The sequence below is a fragment of the Lissotriton vulgaris genome, chromosome 11 (assembly GCF_964263255.1).
Source record: "Lissotriton vulgaris chromosome 11, aLisVul1.2, whole genome shotgun sequence".
Lineage (NCBI taxonomy): Eukaryota > Metazoa > Chordata > Amphibia > Caudata > Salamandridae > Lissotriton > Lissotriton vulgaris.
The window spans coordinates 918,891,017-918,916,642 of NC_141699.1; the positions used below are offsets into that span (position 1 = coordinate 918,891,017).

Consider the following 25,626-nt stretch of genomic DNA (forward strand, 5'->3'; position numbering starts at 1 on the left):
TTCGACTTAGTTGCTCTATAAAAGGGTTAATATAAAGGCCAAACAAAAGAGGGGAGCAGGGACATCCTTGTCGTGTACCACGTGTGATTTTAACGGTATCCGAAAGTAGACCCATAGCAGATATCTTAGCCATAGGATGTAAATATAAAGATTGAATTGCATAAATAAATTTCTGTCCGAACCCCATCTCTCTCATTAATTTCCACAAATATCCCCACTGTACACGATCAAACGCTTTTACCACGTCAAGCAGAATCAGCGCAAGATCGTTCCTTTTCACAGCAGCTATATCAAATAAAGAGATTACTTTATTAACATGTTCTACTGTTCCTCTTTTTGGTATAAAACCATGTTGATGATATGAAACTAAAGAGTCTCAATGTCGTGCTCCCCATCCAACTGTGAGAGCATCCCCTGTTGCACAGCTTGTAAATCCTTCTGGCTGTCCCAGAGTTGCTCTAAATATTAAACCAAAAAATATGTTTTGCCACTTTTAGAATTTATTTCATTCTTAAGCTTTTCAAAAGTTAATTTTTCATTCATGAATCATTGTCTTTTTGGATTATAATCACTTTCAATACATGTGCCCAATGCATTTCGGTCATAAATGACCTTCATCAGGGACAATCAGCTGAAACAAGGGATAAAAATGCCAATCAATTAATAGATAAATTAACGTATTAAAGCATCTAATCAAACAAACATTGTGATCAAAATTGTGTTCAAACGTGATAAACCCAGTGCATCGGTGCTGTGTGACGTGCATATCAAAAATAATGCCAACTTGGCACTCACTTGTGCTTATGTTCCTCGATTGTTCAATAACGCTTCAACTGAAAGTACGACATAACTGTAAAGTAAAATAACATCGAGCAACTCGCTTTATCTGAAGTTCTTAAAAAACAGTTTGTTGTTTGAAAAAACCACTTAATCGCAATGTTTCTAAACTTACATCTCTGACGAAGAAACGCCTATAACTGTCTTCCTTAGCTTGATCCAAGTGATGCCGGCATTAGCGGGGTATCTGACCTATAGCGTTACATTTAATAACAACGAAGTGGCCTCAAATAGAATGATGAGTTCTAATTGGCCCGAACTCCGATCACGTGATCGGAAAACCGGCCAATAAAAAGGTTAACATATCCACTGTTTAATCTGACACTACGCTTTGTGAACAATAACGTTTGCGTGTGTCCAAGTCATTAAAAATAATAATGAAGCTTTAGCAAAACAAATAAAGATTTAACAAAACGTAATGAGAACATGTTTCATGAGGTACTGGGTAAATGTACAGACGTCCATGTGCATAGGCAAGGCTGAAGCACCAGAGTGCCTAGATCTCGTTACAACTAAAAAGGGTAACCCATTTGCAATGTCCTAAGTTTAAAGGTAACATGTGAATTCAGTACGATCATTGAGCCCAAATGGCTTATGGGAGTTCAGAAGATGCATCCAATTGTTTTCCCTTTTTGAGGAGAAAGCGATTGTTATCCCGTCCTTCTGTTTTATCGATTGTTTCCAAAATCAAAAATTTCAGTTGGGACACATTGTGTTTCTCTTCTTTGAAATGTGTGGCCACTGTCGATTTCACGTTGCCAGTTCTAATGTTCGACTTATGCTCATTAAGTCTTATTTTTATTTTTCGCGTGGTCTTCCCCACGTACACTTTCCCACAGGGACATTTTAACATATATATTGCATTTGCTGTATCACAGGTAGCGTTTACATGTAGCTTGATGGTGTGTCCTTTCATCGGATGCGTCACTGTGTTCCCCCTGATGATGTTATTGCAGTGCCCACATTGTAGGCAAGGTCTCGTTCCTCAGAAACACTTTTCTTTTGGACTTTTTTGTTTCAATATTTCCCCTAGATTTTTGCCCCTAGTAAAGGCAAAAATCGGTTGTTGTTCAAAGGCTTGTTCAAATTCAGGTTCCGCTCGTAGAATGTTCCAATGGTTTCTGATGATCTTTTTGAATTTATAACTCATAGTAGAGTATTTAGACACAATTGTCATCCTTTCTTCTTTCGCCTTAGGTATTGTTTTCAGTAGATCCTTCCTAGGTATGCGACTCACTTTCTCTATGGATTGTTTTATTAAATTGTTTGGATATCCTCTCTTGCAAAATCTTTCTCCCATGGTCTCCAATGCGTTCTTTACCTTGTCTTTGTTTGAGATAATTCTTTTGGCTCTCATCATCTGTGATATGGGCAGATGTGCTTTTAATGGTTCCTGGTGAAAGCTATGGAAGTGGAGAGTATTGTTCCTGTCTCTTTCTTTCCGATACATTTGTGTTTCTATTTTTCCTTCATGTAAATTGACTCAAACATCCAGAAAAGTGATAGAGGTTTTTGATATCTCCCAGGTCAATTGTATTCTCTCGTTTTTGCCATTTAATTCCAACAGTGCCTTCTGTAAAGTTTCTTCTGTGTTGTTCCATACGATAAAAATGTCGTCAATGTAGCGTACTATCATTTTCAAGTTGTCTGTCCATATTGGGTTGCTCAAAATGAGTTGTTCTTCATATGCTTTCAAATATATGTTGGCATACACTGGGGCGGCACAGTTGCCCATCGAAGTACCTACCAATTGTTGATACCATGTGTCATCCATTTTGAAATAGCTATGGTAAAGTGTGAAAACTATGAGTTCCATAAGTAACACTTGCATGGGTTGATCATAATCCGTAGATAGAATGGCTTCTTCCATAGCTTCAATACCTTCTCCATGAGGTATAGCAGTATACAAAGATTTAACATCGGCCGTACACAGTAACAATTGTTCATTGGTTGCTATCTTTAACCTGTCCAATCTGATCAAGAAATCTGTGGAATCTTTAATATAGGTAACCATTTTCTGCACTGTGGGTTGCATGTATTTGTTGATCAGTTGTCCTGTAGGTTCATGTATACTGTTTTTTGTCGAGACAATAGGACGTAATGGTGGGTTAAACAGATCCTTATGCACTTTTAGCATCATATAGAATGTTGGACTTTTAGGGTTAGTTTTGATTAGAAAATGTTTGGTTTTCTCTGTTATCACTCCGTTTTCTTTTCCTCTCCCAACAATTTCTGCCAGTTTGTTTGCATATTCTTGGGTAGGATTGTGATTTAAGACAGCATAGGTGTTAGTGTCCGCTAAATGCTCTTTGACTTTATTTTGGTACATAGCCGTGTCCATCACCACAAGGCCTCCTCCTTTATCTGCTTTTGTGCAAATGATGTCCTCATTGTTGGCAAGTCTCTGTAATATGCTCATTTCCTTGTTAGTCAAGTTTCTTTTGATCTTTTTCCCAAATTTGATCCTATTCGAATCTTGTTTGACCATTGTCTCAAACAGGTCTAGTGTTTTATGACTTGTTGGAGCCATAAAGGTACTCTTGGTTCACAATCCCTTTAATTGATCAGATGCTGCAGTGGATGGTTTATCTGCCACATGGTCAAAAAAAGTAGCGTAGTCTAAGCTTACGCATAAGTTTGAAAAAACTGATTTCAAGTTGCAATGAATTCGTCTGGGTAGTAGGAAAGAAAGAGGTGCCTTTTTGTAGCACCATAACGTCCTATTGTCATGCAAGTGTTCCTTATGGAACTCATAGTCTTCACACTTTACCATAGCTATTTCAAAATGGATGACACATGGTATCAACAATTGGTAGGTACTTCGATGGGCAACTGTGCCGCCCCAGTGTATGCCAACATATATATGAAAGCATATGAAGAACAACTAATTTTGAGCAACCCAATATGGACAGACAACTTGAAAATGATAGTACGCTACATTGACAACATTTTTATCTTATGGAACAACACAGAAGAAACTTTACAGAAGGCACTGTTGGAATTAAATGCCAAAAACGAGAGAATACAATTGACCTGGGAGATATCAAAAACCTCTATCAATTTTCTGGATGTTCGAGTCAATTTACATCAAGGAAAAATAGAAACAGAAATGTATCGGAAAGAAAGAGACAGGAACAATACTCTCCACTTCCATAGCTTTCACCAGGCACAATTAAAAGCTCATCTGCCCATATCACAGATGATGAGAGCCAAAAGAATTATCTCAAACGAAGACAAGGTAAAGAACGCATTGGAGACCATGGGAGAAAGATTTCGCAACAGAGGATATCCAAACAATTTAATAAAACAATCCATAGAGAAAGTGAGTCGCATACCTAGGAAGGATCTACTCAATCAATCAATCAAGACATTTATAGAGCGCGCTACTTACCCAGAGGGTCTCAAGGCGCTTGGGGGAGGGGGGGTGCTGCTACTGCTCGAACAGCCAGGTCTTGAGCTTCTTCCTGAAGGAGAGGTGGTCTTGGGTCAGGCGCAGGTCGGTCGGGAGGGAGTTCCAGGTCTTGGCGGCCAGGTAGGAGAAGGACCTTCCTCCTGTAGTCGTTCTTCGGATGCGGGGGACGGCGGCGAGGGCGTGGCTGGCTGATCGGAGGTGGCGTTTGGGAGCCTAGAAGTTGATGCGGTTGTTGAGGTAGCTCGGGCCTTGATCGTGTAGGGCTTTGTGTGTGTGGGTGAGGAGACGGAAGGTGATTCTTTTGTTGACGGGGAGCCAATACAGGTCTCTCAGATGTCCGGAGATGTGGCTGTGTCGTGGGATGTCGAGGATGAGTCTGGCTGAGGTGTTCTGGATCCGCTGGAGTCTCTTCTGGAGCTTGGCGGTGGTTCCGGCGTAGAGGGCGTTGCCGTAGTCCAGTCGGCTGGTGACGAGGGCCTGGGTGACCGTCTTCCTGGTCTCGGTGGGGATCCACCGGAAGATCTTCCGTAGCATGCGCAGGATGTTGAAGCACGACGAGGAGACGGCGTTGACTTGTCTGGTCATGGAGAGGGAGGAGTCCAGGATGAAGCCCAGGTTGCGTGCGTGGTCTGTCGGTTTGGGTGCGGTGCCCAGGGCGGGGGGCCACCAGGAGTCGTCCCAGGCGGAGGGCGAGGAGCCCAGGATGAGGACTTCCGTCTTGTCTGAGTTCAGTTTCAGGCAGCTGGTCGTCATCCATTCGGCTACGTCTTTCATCCCTTCGTGAAGGTTGGCTCTGGCGGCGGCGGGGTCGTTGGTCAGGGAGAGGATCAGCTGGGTGTCATCTGCGTAGGAGATAATGTTGAGGTTGTGTTGGCGTGCGATGGCCGCGAGGGGGCTCATGTAGACGTTGAAGAGGGTGGGGCTCAGCGAGGATCCTTGAGGGACGCCGCAGATGACTTCAGTGGCCTCTGACTTGTACGGTGGTAGACGGACTCTCTGTGTTCTTCCATCGAGGAAGGAGATGATCCATTCCAGTGCCCTCTCCTGGATTCCGACGTTGCTGAGGCGCTGCACTAGGGTGCGGTGGCAGACAGTGTCGAATGCTGCGGAGAGGTCTAGGAGGATGAGGGCCGCTGTTTCTCCGTTGTCCATCAGGGCCCGGATGTCATCTGTGGCGGCGATGAGGGCGGTCTCGGTGCTGTGGTTGGCTCGGAAGCCAGACTGTGAGGGGTCGAGGGATCCATTCGAGTGAGGAAGGCGGCCAGCTGCTTGTTGACGGTCTTCTCGATGACTTTGGCTGGAAACGGGAGGAGCGAGATGGGGCGGTAATTCTTGAGTTCGGTGGCGTCCGCAGTTGGTTTCTTTAGTAGAGCGCTGAGTTCGGCGTGCTTTCAGCTCTCCGGGAAGGTGGCGGTGTCGAAGGAGGTGTTGATGATGTCCCGCAAGTGGGGTGCGATGACAGCGTCGGCCTTGTTGAAGACGTGGTGAGGGCAGGGGTCGGTCGGAGATCCGGAGTGGATGGAGTTCATCATGCGGACGGTGTCTTCGGTGCTGATCGGAGTCCAGGCGCGGAGGGTGGTGGTGGTCGGCGTTGGTGCGGTCGTGGCGTGCGTCGGTTGAGTGCTGAAGCTGTTGTGTGTGTCCGCGATCTTGTTGTGGAAGTAGGAGGCGAGGGAGTTGCAGAGGTCTTGCGATGGGGTGATGTCGTTGTTTCCGGCGTTAGGGTTGGAGAGCTCTTTCACGATGTTGAAGAGTTCCTTGCAGTTGTGTGCGTTGTTGTCCAACCGGTCCTTGAATGCAGTTTTCTTGGTGGCGCGGATCAGTTGGTGGTGCTTCCGGGTGGCAAGCTTGAAGGTGGTCATGTTGTCCGGTGTTGGTTCCCTTCTCCAGACTTTCTCGAGGGCTCGGCAGTTCTTCTTGGAGCTCTTGAATTCGTCGGTGAACCATGGGGCTTTCTTACTGCCGGGTCTGCTGGGCGGGGTCCTCAGTGGGGTGAGTTCGTCTGCGCAGTTGCTGATCCACTTGGTGAGGCTGTCGGCGGCCTGGCTGGGGTTCGCTGAGCTGGCGGGAGGGTGCTGGCTCAGGGAAGCGGCGAGCTGGTCGGCTGTGATCTTGTTCCAGTTTCTACGAGCAATCTTTTGCTGGTGGTGGTGGATCGTCGTTCTTCTGAAGGTGAAGTGGACGCAGCTGTGGTCCATCCAGTGGAGTCCTGTGGTGTGGCTGAAGGCGATGTCTTTGCTGGATGAGAAGACGGCATCGAGTGTGTGTCCAGCGAGGTGGGTGGGGGTGGACACCAGCTGCTTGAGTCCGAGGTTGGCGAGGTTGTCGAGCAGGGTGATGGTGTTGCGGTCGTTGTTGTTCTCCAGGTGGAAGTTGATGTCCCCCAGGAGGATGTAGTCAGCGGAGGGGAGGGCATGCGGGCTGACGAAGTCGGCGATGTCCTCGCTGAATTGAGTGCGTAGTCCCAGGGGTCGGTAGATCAGGGTGCCTCTGAGGGTGGTCTTCGGGTCGGTGTGGATCTGGAAGTGTAGGTGTTCGGCGGTGGTCAGGGTGTCGTCGGTGTTGGTCGTGATGTGGATGGTGTCCCTGTGGATGATGGCGATGCCTCCTCCCATCTGGTTGGCGGTGCGGTCCCTCCGGGTGATCCTGTAGCCCTCTGGGATGGCGATGGCGATGGCGATGGCGGGCGCTGAGGAGTCGTTCATCCAGGTTTCTGTGAGGAAGGCAACGTCAGGTGCTGTGGTGTCGAGGAGGTTCCAGAGTTCGATGGCGTGTCTGTGGACGGAGCGGGTGTTGAGCAGGATGCACTTGAGGTGGTTGCTGCTGGTGTTCGGCTTGGCGGGTGCTGGTGTGAGGCAGGTCCGGATGCAGGTGAACTTGCAGGCGTGGCAGCAGAAGGGTCCGTGGGTGCGTCTCGGGGTGGCTCGGTAGCATCCAGGGGTTCGGCCGGTGTTGAGTGCGTTGAGGGCGGCGGCGTCGTATGTCCAGCAGGTGGGCAGGGGTCTGCGAGGGCCAGGGGTCCTGGTGCTGGGCGCGGTCCAGGCGCGGACAGGCGCAGACGGGCTTACCTTTGGTGCACCTTCGGCGCTCAATCGGTGCTCCCGCTGCGCGCGTCCGCTGCGCGGTCGCTCTGGGGGCGTCATAAGAGGGGAGCCGGGAGGGAGGGTCTGCGGGGAGGCGGGGAGCGTGGCAACCAATCGGTGGGCAGGGGGGCGGGGTTTCGTGGGAGTCCGGCGGGAAAAGGAAAAGCCTGGGGGCTCGGCGGCGGCCCTGCGGTGGCTGGGGCGGCGCTGGGGCGGCCCTGCGGCGGCTGGTGTGGCTCTGCGGCGGTCCTGCGGCGGCTGGGGCGTCGTGCGAGGCGAGGCTCAGGCAGCAGGCAGCAGGTAGGAGGAGCAGGCGGGGGGTGTGGGGCGACCAGGCCAAGGGCGCAGTGGTCACTCCTGGGCAGCGCGGTGGTTCCCCTTAAGAGGGGAGCCGGGAGGGAGGGTCTGCGGGGAGGCGGGGAGCGTGGCAACCAATCGGCGGGCAGGGGTGCGGGGTTTTGTGGGAGTCCGGCGGAAATGGAAAAGCATGGGGGCTCGGCAGCAGCCCTGCGGTGGCTGGGGCGGCGCTGGGGCGGCCCTGCGGCGGCTGGTGTGGCTCTGCGGCGGTCCTGCGGCGTTGTGCGAGGGGAGGCTCAGGCAGCAGGTAGGAGGAGCAGGCGGGGGGTGTGGGGCGACCAGGCCAAGGGCGCAGTGGTCACTACTGAAAACAAAACCTAAGGCGAAAGAAGAAAGGATGACAATTGTGTCTAAATACTCTACTATGAGTTGTAAATTCATAAAGATCATCAGAAACCATTGGAACATTCTACGAGCGGAACCTGATTTTGAACAACAACCGATTTTTGCCTTTACTAGGGGCAAAAATCTAGGGGAAATATTGAAACAAAAAAGTCCAAAAGAAACGTGTTTCTGAGGAACGAGACCTTGCCTACAATGTGGGCACTGCAATAACATCATCAGGGGGAACACAGTGACGCATCCGATGAAAGGACACACCATCAAGCTACATGTAAACGCTACCTGTGATACAGCAAATGCAATATATATGTTAAAATGTCCCTGTGGGAAAGTGTACGTGGGGAAGACCACGCGAAAAATAAAAATAAGACTTAATGAGCATAAGTCGAACATTAAAACTGGCAACGTGAAATCGACAGAGGCCACACATTTCAAAGAAGAGAACACAATGTGTCCCAACTGAAATTTTTGATTTTGGAAACAATCGATAAAACAGAAGGGCGGGATAACAATCGTTTTCTCCTCCAAAGGGAAAACAATTGGATGTATCTTCTGAACTCCCATAAGCCATTTGGGCTCAATGATCGTACTGAATTCACATGTTACCTTTAAACTTAAGACATTGCAAATGGGTTACCCTTTTTAGTTGTAACGAGATCTAGGCACTCTGGTGCTTCAGCCTTGCCTATGCACATGGACGTCTGTACATTTACCCAGTACCTCATGAAACATGTTCTCATTATGTTTTGTTAAATCTTTATTTTTTTTGCTAAAGCTTCATTATTATTTTTAATGACTTGGATACACGTAAACTTTATTGTTCACAAAGCGTAGTGTCAGATTAAACAGTGGATATGTTAACCTTCTCATTGGCCGGTTTTCCAATCACGTGATCGGAGTTCGGGCCAATTAGAACTCATCATTCTATTTGAGGCCACTTCGTTGTTATTAAATGTAACGCTATAGGTCAGATGCCCCGCTAATGCCGGCATCACTTGGATCAAGCTAAGGAAGACAGCTATAGGCGTTTCTTCGTCAGAGATGTAAGTTTAGAAACATTGCGATTAAGTGGTTTTTTCAAACAGCAAACTGTTTTTTAAGAGCTTCAGATAAAGCGAGTTGCTCAATGTTATTTTACTTTACAGTTATGTCGTACTTTCAGTTGATGCGTTATTGAAGAATCGAGGAACATGAGCACAAGTGAGTGCCAAGTTGGCATTATTTTTGATATGCACGTCACACAGCACCGATGCACTGGGTTTATCACGTTTGAACTCAATTTTGATCACAATGTTTGTTTGATTAGATGCTTGTATACGTTAATTTATCTATTCATTGATTGGCATTTTTATACCTTGTTTCAGCTGATTGTCCCTGATGAAGGTCATTTATGACCGAAGTGCATTGGACGAATGTATTGAAAGTGATTATAATCCGAAAAGGCAATGATTCATGAATGAAAAATGAACTTTTGAAAAGCTTAAGAATGAAATAAATTTGAAAAGTAGCAAAACATATTTATTGGTTTAATATTTGGGGGAAGTCTGGGACAGCCAGAAGGATTTACAAGCTGTGCAACAGGGGATGCTCTCACAGTTGGATGGGGAGCAGGACATTGAGACTTTCAGCTAGACGCCTACGACAAGAGGTGCCACTCTGTTTCAGCACGCTGCATAATTGACGATTGTTACTTTCTGAAAATATAATCTCCTTAACAAACGACAGTGCGCTCGTACCTTACATTTTTGCACATGAAACTAAAGAGGTCATGCAATGAGTTAACCGATTAGCTAATATTTTAGAGTATATTTTAGTATCCACATTTAGCAATGATCTCGGCCGATAAGAGCCTACTAACTCTGGTTGCTTGCCCTTCTTACAGAAAACTGCTATAGTTGCTTCAGCCCACGACCTTGGAGGGAATCCAAGCTGAGCATCCTGCATAACTTCTAATAACTCCTCTTTAATATCGTCATCAAATTGTGTATAGACCTCACTGGGTATCCTATCAGGTCCAGCTGCTTTTCCATTTACAAGACTTTTCACAGCTTTTTCCACCTCTTCCCCTGTGATAGTACCTTCCAACCATTGTGCCTCTGTTGGGTCTAGTCTTTTCAAACCCTCTTCTAACATTACTGCCCAATCTAGTCCACCATCACCCACACCCTTCTGTTGGTCATAGAGCTCTGAATAAAACTGCTGAAAGATCTTAAGTATTTCTTGTAGATCCGAATGAGCCACCCCCGCAGAGTCCGTCATTTGTACAATATTTCTGGCTGATTCCTTTATTCGCAATTGTACCACCAATTTTTTCCCTATTTCTTCTCCATGCTCGTGCTTTTCCATCCTAAATGTTAAAAACCTCCTTGCATTATCTACAAACCAAAATCCAGCATTTTCGCTCTATCCTTTGCAACTGTGTCCTCCAATTTACTTAAATTGTTCAACCCACTAACTACCCCCTGCATCGGTAATGTTTCAGATTGACTTAATTGCTGATATAATCTATCTAACTCCTGTCTCGCCTTCCTTTGATTCGTGGATGAAAAACTAATACATTACCCCCGGAACCCTGCTTTGAAAGTGTCCCAAATTATGGCCTGCATGGTAGATCCCTTATTTTCCTGAAAAAATAGCTTAATCCACTGCCTCATATGATCCCTAAAATCACTATTTACCACCAGCTTCCTATCAAATGTGAAATTAAGCTGTCTAGGTTTTGATAAGCCCGCACCTATCTCCAGTACTATAGGGGAATGAACTGATGAGATCCTAGGGTACACAGTGATTATCGCTCCTTCTATTACAGAGATTGGGGCAAAAAAATAGTCAAGTCTGACCAATTTTTTGTGGGGGTAAGAAATAAATGTATACCCACTATCCTGTGGTCTTATATGCCCCCACACGTCCACCAACCCTTGGTCCTGCACTAGATTCAGTAATGCTTTATATACTTTTCGCCTGCGGCCCTTGTATTTAGCAAACCGATCTCTCAATGAGCTATTAGTCAGATTAATATTCATATCTCCACAGAGGACTACAGGCTGAGGCCAGGTGGATAATTCCAAATTCACTTCAACTAGAGCTTCCGGGTCATCTAAGTTTGCACCGTAAATATTACATAACGTCAGCTTTGTACCATCCACACAAACTTCTGCAATTGCCCATCTTCCTTTTTTATCAGCTAATGTCCTTCCTGATGTTACTTTGTTACCCTTGCACATAATGGCCACACCACGTATCAGACTAGACTGTCCCGTAGTAATCACTAATGAAAATCCAAATTCTTTTAGGACATCTCTTGTTAACCATGGTATGCGAGTTTCCTGCAAACATAATAACTGTGGTGCACTATATCTTAATTCTGCTGCAACCGTTTGTCTTTTTATAATATTATTTAGCCCCGATACATTTAATGAGCAAATTTGTAATCGTTTAGAAGCCATTTGTCATAGATATAATATAGATGAACTTGTCCAAAACCAACAGAGACATTTTTTCCCAGCATAGCTCCATACACAAAAAAAAGCAGGAATATAAAATCAAACAATTCCAATATATTAGAATACTGAAAAGTAAAACTATAAATTCCTCGGTACCATACTCTTTATGCAGTTTGCTGTGTTCAAGAACATTTTTTCCCCCTTTTCCCCCCACAACCCCCAAGTGCACCTCCCCTGCAACCCCCCAACCCTGGCTTCCCCCTCCTCCCTCCCCCCCAACCCTTCATTGAGGCTTTAGGACTTATGGTCCTGTTGATGCGAGCTAGCCCCCATCTACCTGGCTTCGCCCACGGGCATGTAATTCACTTTAGTATCCAAAAGAAAATCAATATTTAAACCACTGCCGTCCGAGAAGGAGCTGTGCAAAAGAACAAGGAACTAACAGAAATACCATGAATTACTGGCTACAAAAAACAGCATAGAGAGATCGGAGTTAAAGCAGTGACCCTAATGGTGTCACTAGGCAAACTTGCAAAAGATCTTTCCGGTCCAACCTTAGCTCCCCTTTTGGAGGTAATGAGAGCAAAGGTTGGCCCCACTTTATCCTACGGTGTTGAGATTTTCAGTGGTAAAATGAGCACAACCCTGAACCAACAGACCACTAAAGTTTACAAAGGGGTGCTCCGGTTGCCAAAGACCGCCTCTGCAGCGCAGATCAGGTTGGAGATGGGGCTAATAAACTATGAGGCCTCAGCCACTGGGGCTTACCTTAACCTGTGTCACAAGTTAAGACAAGCTGAGCCAGGTACTTTAGAATCCCTAGTCTGGCAAGAAATCAGCCAGATAAATCCGGGGGGTTTGTACGGACGACTTTTTACAGATGCCATTAACCAAATGTCAGCAAGCGATTTGTGGGCCCTAAACCCAGGCCAGATAGCATTTAAAAAAGCTATAAAAAAATGTGTGAGAATGATTTCTTGTCTCACTGACAAAGCACTTTTTCTGAAACGTAGCCATGCCTGGGTCACTATAAATTCCTACAGACACCCAGTCCCAGCCTGCTATCTGGCCAGCACATATCCATTATACCTGAAACGCGGCTTTATTGCCATCAGACTGGGTGACTGGCGTTTCTTGCAGGACTTACCATCATGGCGACGTACATCGGAAGATCTCTCCTGTAGAGGGTGTGGGGAAACGGCGGAAACCATGTTGCATGTAAGTTGCCTTTGCCCAGCCCTTAACACAGAACGCAGGTCCGGATTAAAATTAGAATGGAATAGGCTGGGGGTTCGGTCCTGCAGGCAAGCCATCATGGCAGCTCTGAACCCAGAAAACACAGTGCTAAACATAAAATTTATAAAATGTATCCAGCGAGCATATCACATCTTCAACCTAAGGAGACCATGCTAAAGTGCTCAATCTTTCTTTTCTCACCGAAAACAGTATTAACTGGCATTATTCTCAGCAACGTTAGACATAATTTGGTTATATCCAATGCAATCTGGCGCCTTGTTTCAATTTTTGTGATTTTAATATACACTATGAGATAAAATCCCTGTTTTTATAATGTTTGTTAATGGATCGTGCCTTTATATCTACACTTGTGTTGTTACTCCTAGAAGTTTTTATTCTAATATTCGGTCAGGCTGTGAATCTGTAAATTCTTTTAAAGATATGTTTTATATCTAAATAAAGATTATTATTATTATTATTACTGGCCTATTGAAAGATAGCCCAATTTATACAAATTCAGTTAATTATTACATTGTGTCCATAAAGGCCTTAGCTGCCACAGCCGTCATAAAGTAATGGGTACGTTCTCTGTACACAACTTTCATTTTAGCTGGGAACATCAAGTAAGCTTGGGCCCCTTTAGATTGGAAGTCTGGAATTAATTGTCTAAGCTGCCATTTCAGATCCACGGATTGTTTACAAAGGTCAGGGCGTACGAAAAACTCACAGTCAAGAGCATTCATTTTCTTATCTGGTCGTGCTTTGGTGAATATTTCCTCACGCGCCATAAAACTATTAAATGCCACTAAGATAGCTCTCGGTTTTTGATCGCGATGATCCCGATGATTTGTTCTTATGTTAAAAGGGAACCGGTGTACCCTTTCCACCTCCCGCTGCCAATCCCATCTAGTAGACTCAGGAAATTACTTCTACAAGAGCTCTATCACGAAACCTGGGGGGTCTGATCCCTCCTTGCCCTCCGGAATTTGTAAAAACCTCAAATTGTTTCTTCGTGAGCAGTTTTCCAAATCAATGAGCTTCCAATTGATGTTATCCTTATTAGCAAGTTGTGCCGCCAAAGCCTTCTTCTGCTGCAAAAGCTCATGCTCCAACGTAGAAATGCGTACTTCAGCTTCATTTGCTCTCTCCAAAAACTCAGACTGTGATTTGGTCAGCCGCCTAACGGCATTTTGAAGCTTTTTACACGAATTCTGGACTCTCAAGCTGTCCAGCCTATGCTCGTCTCTGTGCAACATCATGGTCTTGTATATTAAACAGAGTGAGATTTCCTCAGGTTGTTCCTCTCCCGCAAAAGACGCTCCTGTGGTATCGCCATCCCTTCCTTTAACTCCATCTAATTTATCTCCCTCCTCAGTTAACCGCAATCTGCGGACTGTTCCAGCATCGTAGAAATCTGAGCCCAGATCTTCTGCTTCAAAACTACTATGCAGGCTTCCTCCTTCCATACTCATATGTGTGGAATACTGCTGCACAAGATCCTCAGTTGATGACGCTGAGTGTTCTGACAAGGAGTAAAAATCAACAGAGTCTGTGCTCTCTATATTCTTGGCCTGGGTAGAGATTGGATTCACATTTAAAATCGCTGCTGTTTCTGGCTCTTTTTCCTGCGCACTCGCCCTATTCCCCTCAATCTCTTCTTCTTCGTCTTCTTCAATCAAATGAGCCCCATTAGATGTCTCCAAAGCAAACCCATTTGCAATGTCTAATCCACTCGTATTATCTCCTTTCTTCCAAGCAATCTGTAAGAGCTTCCTGCCCCAGCCCATTTTGAACCTGCTCAATCAATGCCTCTACAGATTCAATAGGTACAGAATCTTTAACACAGTCTTTAGCCAAGGCAGACTTAGCATATTTAGCAGCTTCCTTATTTTTCAACTTAGAAAATAACTCAGGTATACCTTTAGCAGTCTTTGCAGTCTCCGATGCAGTATTCTCCTTCATTCGAGATACAGCCTTTCTTGCTCTATCCGGCTCCTTGGCTCGTGTCTCCCCCCGGGTTGCATTCTTTGTTATACTTAAGGCTGGGGCTGGAGATGAGGCGGAGCCTGTCAAAATCGCTGCCGTCATAGGTTCCACAGATTCTGATTCACCTTGTGCCTCTGGGCCGGCGGCCCCCTGCCCGCGCCCCCTCCGACGTTTAGGAGCCATTTCAAACCAACACAAGGGCTTTCCGAACGCTGAGACGGCCAAGACGCCAGTAGCAGCGCAGGTGCACCAGGTGAGCCTCTTTGTGTGAACCTGGGGGGTCTGATCCCTCCTTGCCCTCCGGAATTTGTAAAAACCTCAAATTGTTTCTTCGTGAGCAGTTTTCCAAATCAATGAGCTTCCAATTGATGTTATCCTTATTAGCAAGTTGTGCCGCCAAAGCCTTCTTCTGCTGCAAAAGCTCATGCTCCAACGTAGAAATGCGTACTTCAGCTTCATTTGCTCTCTCCAAAAACTCAGACTGTGATTTGGTCAGCCGCCTAACGGCATTTTGAAGCTTTTTACACAAATTCTGGACTCTCAAGCTGTCCAGCCTATGCTCGTCTCTGTGCAACATCATGGTCTTGTATATTAAACAGAGTGAGATTTCCTCAGGTTGTTCCTCTCCCGCAAAAGACGCTCCTGTGGTATCGCCATCCCTTCCTTTAACTCCATCTAATTTATCTCCCTCCTCAGTTAACCGCAATCTGCGGACTGTTCCAGCATCGTAGAAATCTGAGCCCAGATCTTCTGCTTCAAAACTACTATGCAGGCTTCCTCCTTCCATACTCATATGTGTGGAATACTGCTGCACAAGATCCTCAGTTGATGACGCTGAGTGTTCTGACAAGGAGTAAAAATCAACAGAGTCTGTGCTCTCTATATTCTTGGCCTGGGTAGAGATTGGATTCACATTTAAAATCGCTGCTGTTTCTGGCTCTTTTTCCTGCGCACTCGCCCTATTCCCCTCAATCTCTTCTTCTTCCTCTTCTTCAATCAAATGAGCCCCATTAGATGTCTCCAAAGCAAACCCATTTGCAATGTCTAATCCACTCGTATTATCTCCTTTCTTCCAAGCAATCTGTAAGAGCTTCCTGCCCCAGCCCATTTTGAACCTGCTCAATCAATGCCTCTACAGATTCAATAGGTACAGAATCTTTAACACAGTCTTTAGCCAAGGCAGACTTAGCATATTTAGCAGCTTCCTTATTTTTCAACTTAGAAAATAACTCAGGTATACCTTTAGCAGTCTTTGCAGTCTCCGATGCAGTATTCTCCTTCATTCGAGATACAGCCTTTCTTGCTCTATCCGGCTCCTTGGCTCGTGTCTCCCCCCGGGTTGCATTCTTTGTTATACTTAAGGCTGGGGCTGGAGATGAGGCGGAGCCTGTCAAAATCGCTGCCGTCATAGGTTCCACAGATTCTGATTCACCTTGTGCCTCTGGGCCGGCGGCCCCCTGCCCGCGCCCCCTCCGACGTTTAGGAGCCATTTCAAACCAACACAAGGGCTTTCCGAACGCTGAGACGGCCAAGACGCCAGTAGCAGCGCGGGTGCACCAGGTGAGCCTCTTTGTGTGAACCGCCCACAGCCTCCACTGCAGACTCCGCGGTCGAGCTCCGATCAGTGCAGCCACGAGAGGCGAGAACATTAGCACTCTGGGGACAGCTATTTCCCTTTTTTTCCGGCAAAAACGAAAGCTGTTTATTTCTCTAAGCGTTTTCCAGCATCCAGCAATCCTTCTACCGCCCGCGCCTGTCTCAGCAGCACGATGTCCGTGGGGTCCGGCAGGAGCAGCTTGCTCACGCGTCCAGCGTGGACGCCATCTTGCCTCCGCAGTTTGGGGAAATCTATAAGATAATCTAGTTGTTTATTTCTGATGTACTGCAGACAGGTTCACACTGGAACAAAAATAGTCCAAGTGCCAAAAATACAAATGCACTGACTTTGACAATGAATGCAAACTCAGGCATGTAGAAATAGTACTCGTGCAACATCACATACTGGCAGCCCTATTGGCTTTGCCAATGCTTGTTTAAAGAAAGACGTTGAGGCGTTAAACAAGTTCATACAGAAATGAAAAGCAATACTTGCATTTTTTTTTTACAAAATGTAGAAAATTAGGTCCTGAAATAATGGAAAACACAGCATTGTCCCTCCATGTGACCTGAAGAAAGAAGAATATCTTCATACATTCGCTTCATTAGGAAATGTGTAGTCAAAGACCCTGGGCTCAAATCGCTCCTTCCCCACATGACCAAATTATGTTATCCCAGGCAAATGCCTGCTTCACTGTGCATCATGTTCACTAAGGGTCACACCTGACGCCCCTTTGTATATGTCTGTTCGATAATAAAAGACCTCAGTTGAGTATAGTTTAATGAATAACAACTTTACTCCACAGTCAATGTTGGCCATATAGATAGTGCACATGATCAACCTACACCTTTGGGTAAAGGCAGCAGTGACTTAAGGGTATGGTGGTTAGAGATGTGTGAGAGAGGAATTTATATACAATAAATATTCATTTTAATTGGCGTCAATGCAATTTAAACAGTACATATTTTATAACATATCAGCTGTGTTATGTAAAGCATTTATCTTTGATTTCTCGGCTTGGCTCTTTCTAGGACTTGTTCTCCCTCTCTATGGCTGGACCAATGCTAAGACTTGTGTAATATAAAATGTACGTACCTCTTGAAGACAACCAGGGAAGCAGCAGCTTGAACATCTGCAAGGCCTGTGCAGTTTCATGACCTCACGGCCCGTGTTATCAATCACACTGATGACGAAAGGTCGGGCGGATCCACAAAACGTTCGCGTGCAGCAGTCGTTTTCTTCGGCTGCAAAATAAACTCGTTGTCCCAAGGCATTTTTTATCTCGTATTTGTTGTTCGTTTCAAACCCGGTTAAAACTAGAAGAAATAAAACAATTTTAGATTTTGACACTGAAAAATTTTGAAGGACAATCAAAAAACTGAGCGACTGTGTGTGGAATTTATACACTCGTTGAACAAATTGGGAGAGGCTCCGTTCCATGGTATTCCCAAAGACGGACTTCAAAACAGATCTTTATGAATATCTTTTTAGGCAGCTTGTATCATCCGAGATCCGTGATCCAACCATTGTTAGGGCTAGGTGAAATTGTTGGGCGAATTTATACAGAGGTAAAAATGCTAAATTAGTGTTACATTCGTGGGCAAAAGAAACTCAAGGCTACAGCCCAACCCAGTTACTTTTGATGGGTAGGGCCACTTGAATTATGCGATTCTTCGGAGGCAGCTTTTCGCATAATTATAGATTTGCCATATTTGCCACATAATCCATCGTTTGATATTTAATCTGCAGAGTATGTGAGGGGCCTGACAACGTAATTACCTTAGTGATAATTTAATTAAGGTAATTATATTGACGGGACCCTTGACGCTTCCCTTGAACATCCCAGCAGGGAAGGGTGTGTGCTGTGCCTGCATGGCCAGGCCCTCCTAGCACTCTAGGGGGCAGGCACCACACACAGCAGCCCATGCTGGGTAACATGTTTCAGTGCAGTCTCTGGGGCCGGTCAGTTAAATTAAACTAATGCAATTACCATTGCGGTACTTTCACTGCTCAGCCATGTATGGTAGTCGACTACACAAGTATTTATTATTCCTCACTTTCTTTACTGCACGAAATGAGGAATACTTGTGCTGCAGGAAAATCCACCTTTTTGTTTTTAATATGGTGGAGGTGAATAGAATTAGGAAAAAATTGGCAGAAATACCTACAGGTTTTGAATCCACTTACCGCAAAAAACACCCAACCATTCTTAATTTGTTCCAGTTTAAATCTTGCCCATGAACGTTTTGTGCCTATTTTTAAATGCTCAGGATAAATGTCAGACAGAATTCTGAACCCTCAGTTCCAATTTAACCAAATATCAGTTGCGGCCTCTGCACTAACTTTGCCAGAAAACCCCACACACCACTGTGGACTGAGAGGCATTGGCCCTTTAAGACCTCAAAATCGTTTTTTTTATTTTATTTTTTTATTAAGGAAATACTCAGCATTAGCTTGCTCAGAATTGTTCATATCTTGGCATTTTAGTACCAAACACCACATGCACGGGCAAAGCTAACAAGCCTCAGTTTCTTGGCAAATGAAACTGTCTACACATATGAACTCTATTCCCTTGTCCTCGTTCTCATCTACCCTTTTTCTCACTTCTCTACCTGCCCACTCACCCACCATCAACTTCTTCATCTACTTGTCCCCTCACCCACTTTCCATAAACCCTCTAATCAATCCATCCGCCACCCCACCATCAACTAATTCACCCATTCTTCCACTGACATATTCACACATGCAAAATCTTTGACGAATAGACACATGAGTTGGTGGTGATGGGTAAATGAATTGATGTATACTGGTGGGTCAGTGGTTGTATGGTTGTGTGGATTCAAGAGTGAGTGGTTGAATAAACTGGTTAGTAGGTGGATAGCTTAAAAAAATGAGCGAAAAATAGAGATAAATGCATTACATCACAGTCAATACGCAATGAATCATACTATTACTTAATACCAAAAACATAAGCCTCATAATAAAAAATTAGAAAGGAATCAAGAACGGGAATCGATTATGTCTTGAGAAAGAGTCATCTAGAGTGAAAAATAAGAGATGCGTATACTTGCCTTAAAAATAAAAACAACATTGAAGTTCATTTTATCATAATCACTAAGCATTTATTGATAATATTATTCGGATAAAAAATAAACTTCATGGTAAAACCATAAAACAAAAAGCAACAAGGATCAGTTATAACTTATAATCATGTTATCTCCAGCCTTCTTTAATAAGAAAAAAGATAAAGTGCAGTGCAGCAACTGTAAATTTAAATAGCACTTTAAAACATTACATAAAAATAAATCCTTTTTGTTCTTTCCTCTCCTCTTTCGTTATCTTCCCTCTTTTTCCTTCTCCCTCTCTTTGTTATCTTTTTATAGATACAGCCAAAAAAAATCATTAAAGTGCTTCCCTTCCATTCCTCGAACATCAACTGTCAGCAATTTCTAACAGTCGAAGAAAAAATCTTTTGTGGGAGTTCTAGATAGCACTTTCCTCCTCTAGTTGTTCCATATATTTCCAAACCCTCGTCAACCTTTTAATCGCAGAACATCCTTTTTTCATAGACCTCTTCAAATTTACTTGTGTGGAACATTTTCTTAAACCATTCTAAATATGTGAGAACTCAACTTGTCCACCAATTCTGCAGAATAAAGGATTGTGACACCAAAGAGGTAATTGAAATAAAAGCTTCCTTGGTTTTAATATTTGAGATATTAGCTTCTGTGTTGTCAGGCTAAAAAGAGCCACTCTGGGCTGCGGGTCAAGTTGGCTCTGTAAGCCTTTACTAAGAGCACAAAATATTTTTCCCCAGAACTAATATGAGTGGACAGGTGAAGGAAGCATGAAGCCAATCTTCACCACCTAGGTGCTGGCCTCAAAAGCATCTATCTTACAATTCTAGGTACATTCAGGGGAGGGCTTTGGGGGTGACAGAAAAGACATATGCTTGAAGTTTGCAGCCCTTGAGGCTTTACTCCCAAGTTGCGAAATCGTCTGCCACTTTACCTCGGAAAAAATGCATTGTGTTGTTACAGTAATTTTGGTTAAAAAAATCTTTATCAGATGGTGTTCCCCTTGGCTCTGCAGAAGTCTATACCAATTGCTCACCTCACTCAGACTGGCTTTAAAAAGAGCAGCTGGTGGGGGGCGTGGCATGGTGTCCGACAGGAATGGCGGCGCCTGGGTGAAGCTCTCCGGGGACTTCAGGAGGCTGCACTCTTCTCGCCACGCTCCAGCGACGCGACTGGGATGCCAGAGCATCGGAATGCCTACTGAACGTTTTGGGACATCTTCGGTAACCATTTGCGGTGGACTGCTACCTTTATTGATGCCGTGAGTCTTCTCCATAACGTCGCATTATTACCGACCGCCGTTTTGTTTTCCTGCTCGCACCACGGCGCCCGTTTTCCAGTAATTCCTAGAGAGACTGTGGCTTTTAATCTTCCTCCTACGCTCTTCCAGGCCTGTTTATGGCATGTCCTTAATCTAAGAGCCTCCATTAAATGGTCTGCATGTTTTAATAAATATCCCAAGTGACTTTCCTGACAGGATTGATTGTGCCGGCCATTTTGCAGATTTTTTCTCCTCATTCAACCAGCTCTTTGAAATCCATGGCCTCAGTATGACATGCCTCTTCACTTAATTTAATATGTTTCCTTGCTCTGAATACCTCCATTTAATGGAATAAGTGTTTTACCTGCATTATCTAAATACCTTTTACAGGAGGATCTTTTGACAGGAAATCTTTGCGGCAACCAGTGTGAAGATTTTTTCCTCCTCATTTATAGGGCTCATTGAAGTACATACATCCAAAGTGACATATCTCTTACTCTCTTTCTTTTTATACTTCTTTTTGGTCTTTATGGGGCAGAATTAAAGGTGCTCATCCTACGAAGGCATCTGTAAAGCATGTCTTTGTCAAAAATGCAACATTTTTTACTGTGTTCTCCAAAGTAGAGGATTCTTTGTTATCCTCTCCTCCAGATACTATGGCTGCCATAGATCCTGCTGCAGTGTCATCAGGAAAATCTCTCTCCAAACGCCTCAAACAAAATCCTCCATCTCTACCTAAATCGACCTCACCTGTATCTATGGAAAGATTATTAGAAGAGATTAGGGCATTGCACCCCTTCATGGAAGAAACTAATGCAAAACTACAAGTCCTCACTGACAACTGGTCGCAACTTGATTCAAGGGCCACTACTGTTGAACATACTATGTCTTCTGTCACAGATACCTGCTCTAAAGTTTCTTCACTTCAATCTCAAGTCTCTGTACTCCAACGCCAAGTGGAAGATCTTGAAAATCGTAATAGGTGCAACAATCTTCGCATTTATGGCCTAGCAGAAGAGTGGAAGGCTCTGACCCTCTTACTTTCTTTAAATCCTTTCTCCCCAAGGTTCTTCACATGCCAGAAAGCACCGCTCTTAACATTCAAAGAGCGCACAGATTGGGACGCCCTTCTTCACCTACTTCTTCCTCACAGAGGCCACAAGGTGTTATCCTGTACTTTCTGGAGTATACAGATTTATTAAAAGTTCTAACAACAGTTAAATCCTTTCAACGCATCACCTGGTCAGGTTCTACTTTATTTTTTGCGCAGGATTACGCCAAGGCTACCGCTAACAGAAGGAAGGCTTTCCTCAATATGAGACCTGATCTTCGAGCAATCGGCGCTCGCTATGGTCTCTTTCACCCCTGCCTCTTTAAGGTCACCTACAATAATAGAACAATGACATATGAGGATCCGCTACGTCTTCAAAGTTTCATATAGTCCCATAAAACAGATACCATTGACTCTTCCTCTTCAAATACAGGTTGGCTATATGAATTCTTTTGATGTTGTCTCACTTCTCTTATTATTCTATTAAGTAGCTTTATCTCATCTGACTTTTCCATATGTACTTCGTAACTTTCATTATTATTTTTATCCCCACAGTTCTTTCCTCCTCCTGGCGTGCTGCTTCCTGGTCCTCCGTTTGGTTGATCCCGGTTGTATCATCCGTTCTTTGTCTCATCCATCCGCTTGTCTCCCTGAATCTTCCTTTTGTAGGTATGTTCTCGTTTTATGTCTTCTTCTGGTTCTTCTCTTCTGTGGTCTTTTTTCAATGCTTCCCTTTCTCACTTCTCATTTCACCCCTTCTCTTCTCCTCTTCTATTCCCTTAGTTTTTTCTCTCCTCTTTTTTCTTTTCCTTTTTTCCACGACTTTACTTTTTCTCATCACTTTTCTTTTCTCTCCTTATTCTTATCATCACTACTCTTCATAAGTGTCTTCTCTATTATATTTCTATTTTCATCATCATCATTGATAACTTTATTTTGGCCACAATGGGCCATAAAAGTGCATGTTAAAAACAGACGATAAAACGTTAAAAACCAGTTTCAAATAATACATAAGTTAAGATTAAAAAACCACATCTCATATATGTACACCTATTTACAACAAGACAATCATAGCTAAGAATAGAATTAAACCAACCAAATAGTTATCAAAGCGATTCATTATATCTGTGGAATCTTTTAGTCTAAATTCAAGTCATTATATAGGTTCTATGTTTGATCCACATACCATGTAAGAAAATGGAAACGGAAAATACAACAGGGGGGGTGGGTATCATGCTTTAGTACTCTAAGTGCATTTTCACAATTACGAAAACCCAGATTTCTGCAAATAGGTTTTACCCATCGATTACGTGACATCCCATATGCTGGGCAAAAAAAGAATACATGACTTTCATTTTCCAGCGGGTGTCCGCACGCCGGACACTCAGTGCTTTTAGTCGCATCCCATTTACTGATTAAGGACCTTAATGGCAAACTGCCCATTCTTAATTGCATATACAGCTTTCTCGCTTGGGCAGGATAAATCATGTCAAGGAATTCCTTCTTCTTGTACTCTGCTTTTATGTTGAGGAACTGAGTTGTCAATCTGCCAGCTGTCTTGCTAGCATACAGGATCATCAAACTGTAGGACCTATACCTGTTTACCAGGTCAGCCCTGGGAAAAGCCGGGCATGCTGACTCCGGAGATTCCCATAGCTCAGGGACACCAATCCTTGTACAAAGGTCCTTAATATGGGATAACCATGGGATTTCTCTTGATTTAAGTACAAGCCATACCTCCTGGACCTCTGGGCGATACGAGGCCAGCTCTGGGACGGACCAAAGTCTTCTCCAGTAAGTGAGTGGCCTCAGGGCCACCTCCTCTTCCATAGGAAGTAACCTTAGGTCAAACCTTAGTGGGACCAGGGGGGTACTAACAGGTAAGGCAAACAAGTTTCTCATGGATGAGTGTTCAGCCCTTGCCAAACTTTATGGCCTATAGTGTCCCCAAAGTTCTGCAACATATAATGAGGCTGCTCTTGCTTGTGCCTTGTATATTTCTACAATGGGAGCAGCGGGCTTAAAGACTGATGTTCTATACATTTTGGATATCCCACCCACAGTCTGCATCAGTTTCAAGGCCGACTTGGCTAACTGTACGTCCCACCCCAGGTGTTCCGCAAAGGGTAACGCCTAGATATTCAAAGGTCTTTACTCTCTCGAGGGGTGTACCTTTCAGGGCTGGGTTTGGCCGAGTCTGCCTTGAAGGGTTGAGAATCATAAATTTTGTTTTGGCCAGATTGATCTCCAAACCACTTAATGTTCAAAAATCTGCAAACCCATCAAGAATACGTTGGATACCTGTGGCTGTTCAAGACAGCAATAGAGTGTCGTCCGCAAACATTAGTGCAGGCACTCTACCTATGGCTAGTCTCGGGGCATCCGTATCCTTTATGCCTGAAAGGTGTTTAATAAGCCCATTAATGTAGAAACAAAAGAGGGTAGGAGCCAGCACACATCCCTGGCGCACCCCCACCTTTCACTGGACATCGTGCTGACAATTCTCCCGCTTTTCCACATCTAACCTGTGCAAAGTTTCCTGATTGAAGCCTAACCAACACTTCCAGGAGGTAGGGTGGCATACCAAGATCATGGAGCACTCTCCACAATTTGTCCCTGGGGACCAGATCAAACTCGGCACGTAGGTCCACAAAAATGAGGTAGATGCTGCCACCCTCCACACTCACTGATTTCCAATAAAGGACCTGCAGTCGGAAGATCTGGTCAATTGTGGATGTGCCGATTCTAAAGCCCACTTGTAATATACTCAGGATCTTGTTGTCCTCTTCCCATAACTGGATTCTTTCCAGAATTATCCACCCAAATACCTTCTGTGCAATGTCTATCAGACTAATGGGCCTGTAGTTTGCGGGTTGCAGGGGGCAGCCTTTTTTAAAGATAGGAACTATCTCTGCCCCCCGCCACGTCTCTGGCGGGTCAATCCCCATTAGAATTGCATTAAACAGGACGCAGAGATAGGGAGCCCATATTTTAGGTTCAGACCGAAACAAGTCCCCAGGGATTTTATCAAGCCCCTGGGCTTTGTTAGGTGGTAGCTTCGCAATAGCGAATTCCACTTCCAATAACGATATCTCCTGAACCCCGCCCCCAGTCGATGGTCGTGGGGGACACTCAGGGACACCAGCTCAGAATCGCCATTGGTCGGTCGAGCATAGAGGCTTCCGAAATGTTCTTCCCATACTACTGGGGCTATATTGGGACTTACTGTGTTCTTCCCGCCCCTCCCATCATTACTGACAATTGCCCAGAATGATTTGAGATCTCTGCACTGTAGGGCCGACCTCAGCTCAGCTCACTTTTCTGCCTCCCAAGACTTTCTTTCCCTCTCTATGGCTTGCTGTACTGTACCCGTAATAACTTAGTCCGGGAATTGTCTTCGGCCTTCATTGCTTTAATCAAATCCCTTTTCAATTTACGGCAATCTGCGTTATACCATGGGTGCGTCTTGGTTGAATGTTCCCTATATGTCTGGAGTGGTAAATATACCTCTAACATTATTGAGGCTAGCTGGTTATGAATTTCAACGGGCCTATTGTCCCTCCCATCTACAGGACCCAGTGACCCTACCTCTGCCATGTCACTAAGATGGGGCAAAACCTGAAGATATATTTGTGACTGCTTATTCGGAGAGCCCATTATATGCGGCCATTTTATTCTCCTGTTATTGTGGAGGAGGAGGAGGGGCTGTTGGGCAATATTGGCCTCAATCAGATAATTGGACAGTCTCCAACTCCCTGGCTTTAAATACATAACCAGGGCATTGTGGTCGCTGTCCGTCCGTTGATGTATCCTAAAATCCTGAACCTTGTCCCATGATCTAGGTTCGACCAGAATATAATCATTGATCGATGATTGCCCTGCTCTATTGAACGTCGCTTGGCCAGGTCTGTCCGATTTTAGTCGACCATTACAAAGCCTTACGG

General features: G+C 44.7%; 1 protein-coding gene across 1 annotated transcript in view; it reads right to left on the reverse strand.

Moving 5' to 3' along the window:
- Nucleotides 1-25,626, reverse strand: part of LOC147683688 (phospholipid scramblase 1-like) — a 254,558-nt gene that overhangs the window by 120,707 nt on the left and 108,225 nt on the right. Inside the window, exon 3 of the mRNA XM_086942565.1 lies at nt 17,389-17,609. Within this exon, the coding sequence (XP_086798691.1) occupies nt 17,389-17,609 (221 nt within the window). The remainder of the gene's footprint in view (nt 1-17,388; nt 17,610-25,626) is intronic.